This window comes from Schistocerca gregaria, chromosome 5, assembly GCF_023897955.1.
Source record: "Schistocerca gregaria isolate iqSchGreg1 chromosome 5, iqSchGreg1.2, whole genome shotgun sequence".
Classification (NCBI taxonomy): domain Eukaryota; kingdom Metazoa; phylum Arthropoda; class Insecta; order Orthoptera; family Acrididae; genus Schistocerca; species Schistocerca gregaria.
Window position 1 is genome coordinate 137846002 of NC_064924.1, and position 12865 is coordinate 137858866.

The window sequence follows — 12865 nt, forward strand, 5'->3', positions numbered from 1 at the left end:
AAACAAGAAACAATGGTTCCCTAGAAGAGGCCTTAAAAATATTGAAAGATCATTTCCCAAATTCTATAGAGAAGATAGGCAAAGTGCCTATAACAACACTACAGGAAGTAAGAAAAATCATTATTTCTTTAAAAAAAGCAAACATTCAACTGGTGTCAATATCTTCAGCAAACTGCTAAATGCCTGCTGCAATCAGTTCAGTGAAGGCCTAGTTCATACAGGGTGGAGAAAAATTGTGTCACAAAATTTTAGCCCTGGATAGCTCATGCCAGTAGGAACCAAAATTACTAAAATTGTGCAGGTCGACAGTGCACAATTTTTAAACTCCAGAAACTTGGCACCACATGCTTCGATTCACTGTGAGATTGCCCTGTTGTCGGATGCACTGGACAACGCATGAGCGTGAATGCTTTGCCTGCCAGAGATTGTGAAGTATACAAGGAGGCCCACACACTCAGTGGTAGCGCGCCAGCCTTCCATTCTGGGGGTCTGGGGCCAAATCTGCCAGGGTCCCGACACATCCAAATTAGTTTCATGATAAGATGTACTGGGAACAAATCCATCAACAGCTGTTAGTTGGTGTACAGAAACTCTTTTACAAATTGTGTAGGCCCTGAAAAGGGCCTTTTTTGTAGCCAGGGCATTGTTTACTTAAAGCAGGTGCTCAAACTGGCAACCCTTTGGCACGACACCAGCTTGCTAATGGCGAAAGGTGTTTTGCTGAACTCTTTCAAAGATTCCTGGCATTACCCTGATGTGATTGGCGGCATGTTGAACGTGATCCATAAATTCCTCTTCATTTCAAGGTGGTTCACATCTGGGTGAGTGAACTAGAACATTGAAGAATCCGCACAGGAAAAAGTCCGGTGCCATGTCCTAGAAGCACCTCTACCAATCACCAAGCCATCCGAGAGTTCACTTAAATATCCATGCACAGCACGACTGTTATGTGCAGGTGCCCCATCATGCTGCAACCACATGCATAGCAGTATGTCCAAAGGAACATCTTCCAGCAGGCTGGACAGAGTTTCTTGCAAAAACTGAAGATAATTTGCCCCGGTAAGTTGCAGAGATAGACAGACCAGCCCAGTAAGATGGTCACCCACAATGCCTGCCCAAATGTTGAGCGAAAATTGTTCCTGGTGTCTGTGGATGTACTTGACATAATGGTTTCCCCTTTCCCAGTAATGAACATTTTGAGTGTTGTAAAGGCCGTCCCAATGAAAGAACCACTCGTCGGTAAACAACACAATGGTGGAGAAGTCGGGATCTTGTGGAACACGTTGCAGAAACCAGTGGCAAAACCCTAGTATGTTGATAGTCTGCCACAGGGCTTAGGCCTTTAAGATGGTGGAAACTAAATGGATGCTGGCCATCATCTCTCAAAACCTCCCAGACTAACCAATGAGTGACCCCCATGTCATATCCAACCACTTGAGTGCTCATTGTACAGGGTGTTTCAAAAAGAGCGGTATATTTGAAACGGCAATACAAACTAAACGAGCAGTGATAGAAATACACCATTTGTTGCAATATGCTTGGGACAACAGTACATTTTCAGGCAGACAAACTTTCGAAATTACAGTAGTTACAATTGTCAACAACAGATGGCGCTGCGGTCTGGGAAACTGTATAGTACGATATTTTCCACATATCCACCATGCGTAGCAATAATATGGCGTAGTCTCTGAATGAAATTACCCGAAACCTTTGACAACGTGTCTGGCGGAATGGCTTCACAGGCAGATGAGATGTACTGCTTCAGCTGTTCAATTGTTTCTGGATTCTGGCGGTACACCTGGTCTTTCAAGTGTCCCCACAGAAAGAAGTCACAGGGGTTCACGTCTGGTGAATAGGGAGGCCAATCCACGCCGCCTCCTGTATGTTTCGGATAGCCCAAAGCAATCACATGATCATCGAAATATTCATTCAGGAAATTAAAGACGTCGGCCGTGCGATGTGGCCGGGCACCATCTTGCATAAACCACGAGGTGTTCGCAGTGTCGTCTAAGGCAGTTTGTACCGCCACAAATTCACGAAGAATGTCCAGATAGCGTAATGCAGTAATCGTTTCGGATCTGAAAAATGGGCCATTGATTCCTTTGGAAGAAATGGTGGCCCAGACCAGTACTTTTTGAGGATGCAGGGACGATGGGACTGCAACATGGGGCTTTTCGGTTCCCCATATGCGCCAGTTCTGTTTATTGATGAAGCTGTCCAGGTCAAAATAAGCTTCATCAGTAAACCAAATGCTGCCCACATGCATATCGCCGTCATCAATCCTGTGCACTATATCGTTAGCGAATGTCTCTCGTGCAGCAATGGTAGCGGCGCTGAGGGGTTGCCACGTTTGAATTTTGTATGGATAGAGGTGTAAACTCTGGCGCATGAGACGATACGTGGACGTTGGCGTCATTTGGACCGCAGCTGCAACACGGCGAACGGAAACCCGAGGCCACTGTTGGATCACATGCTGCACTAGCTGCGCGTTGCCCTCTGTGGTTGCCGTACGCGGTCGCCCTACCTTTCCAGCACGTTCATCCGTCACGTTCCCAGTCCGTTGAAATTTTTCAAACAGATCCTTTATTGTATCGCTTTTCGGTCCTTTGCTTACATTAAACCTCTGTTGAAAACTTCGTCTTGTTGCAACAACACTGTGTTCTAGGCAGTGGAATTCCAACACCAGAAAAATCCTCTGTTCTAAGGAATAAACCATGTTGTCCACAGCACACTTGCACGTTGTGAACAGCACACGCTTACAGCAGAAAGACGACGTACAGAATGGCGCACCCACAGACTGCGTTGTCTTCTGTATCTTTCAAATCACTTGCAGCGCCATCTGTTGTTGAAAATTGTAACTACTGTAATTTCGAAAGTTTGTCCGCCTGAAAATGTACTGTTGTCCCAAGCATATTGCAACAAACGGTGTATTTCTATCGCTGCTCGTTTAGTTTTTATTGCCGTTTCAAATATACCGGTCATTTTTGAAACACCCTGTAGGTGCTACCTCAAAGTGCTCACAGTTACTTGAAATGCAGCATCCCGTCATGTTTGAGGTCTTCCAGCATCACCATAATATCCTGCTAATGAGCCTGTTTCACCAAGTGACTAGTGAATTGCTGTAAAAGTCTGTGGGTGCAGGTGGCACCTTGGTGGGTACCGTTCTTCATACAACCATTGAATTTCATGCACATTACCGTCAGCTAGTCCATAAACAAAAACCGTATCTCATTCTTTAAACGATACTGTGCCGTCATGCTTACTGTATGACTAAGTTACAGGTGATGTGTGTGTGCTCCAAAGCGAAGCTTATGTGTGAATGTCTCTACCTCACATCAGAGGCAAACAGCCAAGCCTATTTGACATATGTGCGTATCCTCCTGAAAGGTTGTGGAACATGTCAGTGTACAAAGTAATTGATAATTTCGAATTGACTGGCTCATCACAGTCACTCACTACTGGATCGAACTCAGAATCGATGGATGGCGACAATTTGCTCCAGCTCTTCATTATGGTAGCACTCTCCACTGTATCCCATGCTTCAGCTCCTTGGAAAACAACATCATGTATGTTAATTGCTTTCCACACCTCTCAGCATAGTCTCGATAGAGTAGTTTTCACTTTCATTCAGCAAGACAATGAGAAGTGAATGTCAATAATGATGTTCAATTGATTAGAAAATTCCCTGGTCCATGGGCTAAATTAGGGCTGTCATACTGGGTGGGAGAAAGAGTACTTGTATACCATCGAACCTTGGAGAAACACCTGAAGGATGACTGGGAGCATTGTCAATTATTGTTTGTTAAATGTGGCTACTTTTTCCTTTATAATCAGGCCATGACTGGAATTCCTTTACTGTGTTGTATGCACCATCTATGAACAGCTACGTCGAGTTCTTCATTCTCATTCTTTCGCATAACCTTCCATTTTCCCAACTCGCTGTCCATTTGTGTTGAGTACTGTTGAATAATATCTTCTCTCTTTTTGATGTCATAAATAGTTGCTCATCCAACTCTGAACTCAACAGCAATGGCTTTCTGTGAAGAACCTCGATTTAACTTATCTAAAATTTCGAGTTTCTGCTTGAGATCTAGCGTAACGTGTTTCCTTTTAGAAGACACGATTCCAAACTGTAAAGAAAGCTACAATTTCAAATGCAGTATATAAAGCATTGTTTAACTAAGCATTGTTGTGCATGATAATTCATTGTGCACTTGTTTTTGGATGTGCGCCGCATTACTGAGAGGCTGGACCACTGAGGGTCGGATTCCCGGTAGTCCAGTGTATCTTGCCTTCTTCCCCCCCCCCCCCCCCCCCCCCTCCCCTCCCACCATTCTGGATTTTCTGTTGTTTGATGTGACTAAAAATGTGATTTACTAGACTGGGAGAAAGAATGTGTGGGAAATACTTGGTGTAAGTTTCCCAAACACTCATGAGAACTCTCACAACAAATTCATTTTTTGCAGGGAAGCTTTGATTTAGGCTACAAGGCTTGCTTGGTTGGCTCCATTGTATGTAAGTATATGGATCAAAGTCTGCCCCAGCACAATATTCAGGAAGTTTCAATGGATGTATTTCTTTGAAATGTTTCTTTCAACACTCTGTGTAAAGATTTCTTTGCACATCATTTTCAATTTACTGGCATAAGAAAAATTATATATGGATGCTACATTTTACATTGTACATGTCATGAAACTGTTTGCTTTGATAATTATGTGACTGAGAAAGTCTAGAAAAATTCTTGTGAATACCACATATGAAGTTTACTTACTTCTGCCCACATTGCAGCCTCCCCACCAATCACCAAGTCATATTGGGATTCATTGTATGGAGAGAAATCCAGTGGCTCACACTCATAATATTTCTGCCAGTCTCCACCAGTGCTGAGATGGTCCAGATACCAGCACTCCGACAGCAATGTGTAGTGACCAGCAGCAGTTACCTTAAAAAAACATTTTGAAAAATAAAAGAAAAAAGAAAGAACATGTTGATACAAATGAATATCATCACCTCCTAATCAAGTTTAACATCCATAGTTTCAAAATGTCTTAAATTAATTACAGGCAACGATGTGTTGCCAGCTTAGGTGAATGTCACACCCTAACTTACGGAAAAATAAGGCCTGAGAATTTTATGTAAATGTGTGAAACATGAAAGAGAAAATGGAAGATGACCTAAATAATGTACTGTGAAAAACATTTATCTGAAAATCAATTAGGCAGTTGAAGGAGAAAGGGAAAACAAATGTTTGATGAGTCCTGGTCTGGCACACAAGTTTTATTCTGCCAGGAAATTTAACATCACTACAATAAGACATAGTTTAAGTCAGGAATTTTTGTAACCAGTAACTACAAGCACTGAGATGAACAATATGTGAGACACGTTCCTAGAAGTTCTGGTAGCATTCATACAGTGTCATGATTTTTAATGAACCTACTTATACTCCCATCAGTCACCAAGTAGAGCGTGGAATTGGCAGGAGATATGGCACAAATTGTTCCAACTTTTACCCATGTACTGGTTCAAATGCACTGAGTGGAGTGCTGCAGGGCTCAAAAACTTAACAATGTAGCATTTGTAAATACTACTTGACGGCCAACGCCATTCCAGCATCATTTCAAGCCAGTTTTTTTCTCCGCCAACATTTTTTCATAATGCGTAAATCTTGGGAAAATTATATGTTGATGCAAAATTGGGTGTGAATTAACACTATAGGCATAGGTATTTTGACAGAAGTGATAAAAAAAGTCTTAAACAGTGGGAAAATATTAAATATGGGAAAGCTCTCCACCAACTCATTGGGAGGGTGGAGAACACACTTCACTTCCAAGGAACAGGCTTCTTCATCTTCCTGGAAATCTAGAGGGCCTTCAGTAACACAACCTTCGATTCCATGGTAAAGGCAGCCGAGGTGTGTGACCTAGGAACCACTATATGTAGGTGGACCCGGGCCATGCTTCGGGGAAGGAAGGTAGAGGCTACCATGATGAATGAAAAGATGGAAATTAACACCACTAGAGTTTTCCCACAAGGAGGAGTTCTGTCCCCTTTATTGTGGAATCTAGTAGTGAACAAACTCATTAAGGAACTAAATTCCAGCCAATGCTTTTGTCAAGGTTACACAGATGATCTTGTCACAGTAATACTTTACAAATTTACTTACACAGTTAGAAACATGGCACAAGGCACATTGGACATTGTGCAAGACTGGTGCATTAAACAGGATAAGGGTAATCCTAAGAAAACTGTTGTGCTGCCATTCATGAAGAAGCATATCCAACACTCTTCAATCTAAAGCTCTTCAATGAAACTCTACTTGTGAAGAGGATAGTGAAATATGTAGGGATAACCTTAGATGAGAAACTAACATGGACCCCTCACATTAAGAGCACCTGCTCCAAGGTGAAAGGTACTCTAGTGAGTACCAGAAGGGCTTGTGGTAAAGCTGGGGCCTAAGCCCCAGAGGTATGCACTGGATATACACCACTGTGGTTAGAACTAGGATTTCCTACAGGGCCATAGTGTGGTGGAAGAAGGTAGAACAGCATGTTGCAGCTAAGGAGCTTGCTAAGGTGCATAGACTGGCTTGCTTAGCCAGAACAGGTGGAATTAGCAGTTCACCAACTGCTGGGATGGAAACCATGCGGAACATGCATCCACTATACCTATGGGTCGAGATGGAGGCAGCAGCTGGGGCATACAGACTCAAAACTGGTAAAAACTGGACCTCATTGGGATATCCAGAACCACACACTAAGATAGTGAGGAGGTAAATATAGGAATGGCTGGGGAAATGCCAGCCGACTACATAATAACTCCCAACTGCTTCAACAAGCCTTACAATATAATAATTGGAAGCAAGGAGCAATGGTAGAAAACAGTTCAACACTGTACGGGGGACATTGTTTGGTTCACCAATGGCTGGGGAAATGCCAGCCGACTACATAATAACTCCCAACTGCTTCAACAAGCCTTACAATATAATAATTGGAAGCAAGGAGCAATGGTAGAAAACAGTTCAACACTGTACGGGGGACATTGTTTGGTTCACCAATGGGTCAAAATCAGACCAAGGCATTGGAGAAGGGGTGTATGGAGTTCAGCCAAGACTAGAGGGCATCATCTCTCTAGGAAAACTGACCTTGGTATTACAAGCTCAAATTATTGCAATCAGGACATGTATGGAGGAGAATATGCATAGGTGCTACAAGGACCATAGCATCTACATCTATTCAGACATCCAGGCAGCCCTGAAATCACTGGCAGCTCCTGCAACAAGATCCAAGACTGTTGCAGAATGCCATTGGGCTCTGGTGCATCTAGGGCAAATAGGGGGAAGCAATAAGGTAAACTTAGTGTGGGTCCCTGGCCACTCAGGGATCTGTGGCAATGAACAAGCTGTCAGATTGGCCAGGTTTGGGGCAACAACTCCATTTATTGGACTGGAACATATCCTGACATCACCAAGGCTATGATCAAACTAGAACTACAGAACTGCCTGAGGAAACAGCATGTAGAATATTGGACCAAGGTCCATAAACAAAAAAATGGTAAGGTAATGATGCCTAAGCCATGTTTTAAAAGAAGCTCTGTAATACTGGGATTGAACAGGAAAGAGATTAAACTCATCACTGGACTGATTGTCGGCCATTGTAATTTCAAAAAACACCTACACACAACAGGTATAATGGAAGAAGATCCTAAATGTAGGATCTGTGATGAGGGTGAAGAAACTGTATCACACCTAATCTGTGAATGCAGGGCATTGGAGAGCAAAAGATACAGATTCTTTAGGACAACTAAACCTGAAGAAATTGTGTATAACAAAAAACTGGTAAAGGGACTCCTTGCACTATTTAAGGGCATTGCTTGGCTTTACTAAATATACAGAGAGAGATATCACACAATAAACTCAGTTTCAGTGTGGGCAGTGGCGAGTTAGACCAAAATCTGTTTTAGCCTCCCTGTCAAAATCAAATGAAATCAAATCTAATATGGGAACGTAAAAGTGGGGTTATACTGTATCTCCAGAAAAAACTGCTTCATGCACTTTCTGTAGTAGACACAGGTAACATTCTGCAGATTACTGATAGGCTCACAAGCAAAAAATCAGCAGGATTAGATGGAATTTTTGTTAGTGAGATGATTTGTTCACTAAAGAAACTGCAGTCTTAAAGGTGTAAGGTGTATTCAACTGACAAGTTGAGACTACCTGTAGTCAAACTGTCACACAAAAGAGCGGAAAGAAAGACACATTCAGAACTGTATGTACCTGAAATTTACAAGAGAAAAATGCTCTAGATTAAGCCTTAGCATCAGGAGACAATGTGTGTGTGTGTGTGTGTGTGTGTGTGTGTGTGTTTTGTAGTCTTGTTGTTGTTGGAATGTGTGAGGGTTTTCCACCTCTGAAGAGAGACTTTGGCCAAAAGCTGAAATCTTTCTAGAATTCTTTTTTACTGTGCTGCCTGGAACCCAATGCCTTCTCTTTGGGGTGAATAGCAATCTGTCCTTTTCATATTATTATTATTATTATTATTATTATTATTATTATTATTATTATTATTATTATTATTATTATTGTCATTATTATTATTGCTTCCCTTTCTTAATGTGTACCTAGATCATAGCACATCCCCAAAGGTTGGTGTCTATGGAATAGACAGACAGACAGACAGACAGACAGAATGAATGAAGGAATATTAAAGGATTATTGCCTGTTCCTTCCACAACCATATGTTTTGGTAGTAATTTGTATTGATAAGCTTTTGTGTGAAGAATCATGGACAAATAATTACAGATCTCAGTCATCTTTCTGCTCTGTCTGATTATTCTTTGTAATTGAAATCTCAGTAATATAGAAATCTGAAGCCTCAAAATTAAAATACTTCCTAGTTTTTTTTCTAATTGTACTTTTAAAATAAAGTACATTTCACACTCATTTGAATAATTATCAAAAAATTTTTATGCAGAACAAACGTATGTTATTAACTCCATACCACATGAAAGTACAACACTATTTTAAAATTAAGACCATTCTCTGATTAAATATTTCTTCTGTAACACAACTTACTCATTTTACTATGCCTATCTCTTGTAGACCTAACAGAATGGAAACTTCATACCACAAAAATGATCTGCTTTGAACTGGAAGTTCAAACTGTTTAACCTAGTGTTTCTTTTATGCTTGCATAAAATTCTAGCTGCAGATTGAAATCACACGTAAGATGAAATATTACTTACAGAATCCAATTCTTCATTTCGGTCACCTGTCCAGATGTGGACAACAGTGTCAGCACTAAGTCTAACTTCATTATCAAAGACCTCCTGCCACACTATGGACTTTGAATTAAGATTTGATGCAATGTCAACAATCTTCTGAATATAATAACTTTCTAGATCTTTGCTTTCTGTAATATTATGCTCACTCATAAAGTCCAGAATATCTTGGTTGCTTTCCCTGAAACATTTTGCAGAAATGAAAAGTATCTGACTGGCATTAGTACATGAAATATCAATGATACAATATTGAAATAATTAATTATGAATGATAAGAATCTTGTATAATCTGAGATATTTACAGAAGCTATCTGTGCATATTGATTAGTATGTACTTTTTATCTATGCTAATATAATTCTAACATTCATTTCATTTCAAATAATTTATAAATACAATATAGTCCAAATAATAATTAAATATAGATTGTAAAACCATTAGAGAGTTTTGTATTTTACTTATATTTTATAGTTTGTTCTAACAAGCATAAAAGAATTATTAAAACTAATGCTGTTCTCAATGTTCAGATTAAGCACTACAGTGATTTACTAAAACACATTCCTATTGGCAATGGTGTTTCTCCACTTTTCTCTCATTTTTAAAGTCACCAATAGGAGGAACTACAGCACAAAAAACTCCAGGCTATGATGCAACTTGGCATTTTCCACATACACAAATCATTACCAGAGGTAGAAGAAATTATAGGTGACAGAAAACATCCCCAGTCTGACTGAGGTCTGAATCTCCAACTTTTGGATTTGTAGTCTGACACACAACATGCTTTGGAAAGAAATCCAATCCAAATGTTAATCACAGAATTCTGTTGCAAGACATCTGACGTTAAATCGAAGAGATTGAAGATACATAATAATATTCCAGAAAAGAGACAACATTCAATTTGGTACTATATAAATAACTGTTTGGCAGAGAAATCAAACAATGGAAAATCCAGGATGGAATGTACCAATACCAGAGAAGGAAAGTTGCTACTCACCATATAGCGGAGAAGCTGAGTCGTGATAGGCACAATAAAAAGATTTACACAATTCAGAGGGGTGAGACCACACTGCTAACAGCAGCACCAGTGCATGATGGGAGTGGTGACTGGGTGGGGGTAAGGAGGAGGTTGGGGCAGGGAGGGGGAGGGATAGTATGGTGGGAGTGGCGGACAGTTAAGTGTTGCATTTAGACGGAGGGCAGGAGAGAAGGTGCGGAGGGGGGAGGGATAAGTAGCGGAAAGGAGAGAAATAAAAGAAATTAAAAGACTGGGTGTGGCCGTGAAATGACGGCTGTGTAGGGCTGGAATGGGAACAGGGAGGGGGCTGGATGGGTGAGGACAGTGACTAATGAAGGTTGAGGCCAGGAGGGTTAAGGGAATGTAGGATGTATTGCAGGGAAAGTTCCCACTTGTGCAATTCAGAAAAGCTGGTGTTGGTGGGAAGGATCCATACGGCACAAGGTGCGAAGCAGTCATTAAGATGAGGGATATCATGTTTGGTAGCATGTTCAGCAACAGGGTGTTCCACTTGTTTCTTTGCCACAGTTTGTCGGTGACCGTTCATGCAGACAGACAGCTTGTTGGTTGTCATGCTTACATAGAATGCAGCACAGAGGTTGCAGCTTAGCTTGTAAATCACAAGACTTGTTTCAGAGGTAGCCCTGCCTTTGATCGGATAGGTGATGTTAGTGATCGGACTGGAGTAGGTGATTGTAGGAGGATGTATGGGATAGGTCTTGCATCTAGGTCTATTATAGGGATATGAGCCATGAGGTCTCCTTGGGTCTCACTTGAAGTTACTTCTACTTCTGTCATTGGTTCTCCATCCAAGATAAAACATGCTATGTCTTCCTTACCATGAAATTCTCAAACCACTCATCTTTTTCTTACATCCCATATGATCATACATACATAAATAAATGTTTGTGTATTAAAGTGTCAAATGCTTTTAAGAAGTCAATGAATATTGCAAACATCCCTGATCCACTACTTCCAAAATGTCACGAGAGAACCGTACAAGTTGAGTTTTGCACGAGACATGTTTTCGAAATCCATATTTGGCTTAGAGGTGGTCATGTAAGTTGAAGATAACTCTTAACATTTGAGCTCAGAATGTTTTCTACAACTCTACAACAGATGGACATCAATCAGATTTGATGTTTTTTGTTCAAGGATCTATGGCATATTATGGTTAAAATCAATTACCACCTCCTGGAAAAACTTAATGATCTGTAACTCGACAGCAATATTCCACACAATCATCCAACAAACTCTTATATCAGATTTCACATCTTATCAGCAACAGCTATACTATGAATATCTATGGCCTCTTAGAATGCTGATCACTCTGCAGTGGTCTCCACTGACTTAGGAACTGTTTGAACCATTCTTATTTTTATGTCTACGTGACATCTGCAAACATCTACAAAATTGATTCATTTTGAAGATGTGAAACTTTTTATAAAACTTGCTGCAGCATCTTTGCTGCACACATTTACTCATCTGGAATAAACCAGGACTTCAGTGAATACAGTGGGTGTCTCAGCTGCTACCAAATAACCAATGTTGCAACCAATGACAGGACAAAAATTTACAACTGACCTCCTCCACCTAGGAAAGCCATTACTATGCAAGGAAAATTTAAGCTCAGATACTTTTCTAAAAGGCTTCACATATTTTGTCTTAGCCTAAAATTAATCATCATGGTGCATGGTTCATTCTGTACTTACCAACATTCAAATCCTACTTCGTCGCCACCAAGATGAAAGTACTCATCGGGGAAAACATTTACAATTTCTTCAAATAATGTCTGAAGAAATTCATATGTAAAGTTCTTTGTGGGGTCAATTGGTCCATATGTGCCATCTGGAGAACCAGTTGCATTGTAACACGGTGTCAGCAGATCAGGATAAGCTTCTCCCCATGATCTTGTGTGTCCTGAAGGATGATATATAAATATGGTCACTTTATGATTAAATTTCATCTCCATCTCTATAAGCAGCAATTTAGTAATATTTCATATCTCTGACAGACTAAGGGGTGTTCTCTTGATTAAACAAGGTATTTGCTGTATCATTGTGGGTCCCTCTTGTACAAGAACAACAAATTAAAGACTAAATAAATTAAATAAATTAAAACTGGTTCAGAAAACTATGTCAATAACTGCAATAAGGTCACCCAGATGAACTAAACTAAACCAGTCCTGTTACAATGGCAAATTTACAAAAATATATTTATGTTACTTGTGTCTGATGTGTGTTAAAACCATTTAATATAGATTGGTTCTAGGTGTTTAAAATGTCTCCCAATGTGCTACCTAACTATGCTGGTATGCATCTTTGTGGGACAAACATTAATGTCAAATGTAGCATTCACGGTTCTTTTTCTAAATAATGGAAATCACTGGATCATGTCAAATTTTGAGCTCCACTGGCTGAAGAGGTAAAAAGACTCAAATGGGGGCTTTTGAGGACATCAGTTACTTTGTGGAAGAATAACTTTTGGAATGCATGAAATAAGACAATGAAGGAAGCAGTATGTGAAATCTGAAGTGTAATCAATAATGGCACACAGGTAAGTGGAGAATTCACAAT

General features: G+C 40.3%; 1 protein-coding gene across 1 annotated transcript in view; it reads right to left on the bottom strand.

Moving 5' to 3' along the window:
- The window catches only part of LOC126272931 (beta-hexosaminidase subunit beta-like), a 117949-nt gene that overhangs the window by 12613 nt on the left and 92471 nt on the right, over positions 1-12865 (bottom strand). Inside the window, exons 6-8 of the mRNA XM_049976228.1 lie at positions 12002-12209; positions 9241-9457; positions 4772-4942 (exon numbers count right to left, since the gene is read on the bottom strand). Of these exons, the coding sequence (XP_049832185.1) occupies positions 4772-4942; positions 9241-9457; positions 12002-12209 (596 nt within the window). The remainder of the gene's footprint in view (positions 1-4771; positions 4943-9240; positions 9458-12001; positions 12210-12865) is intronic.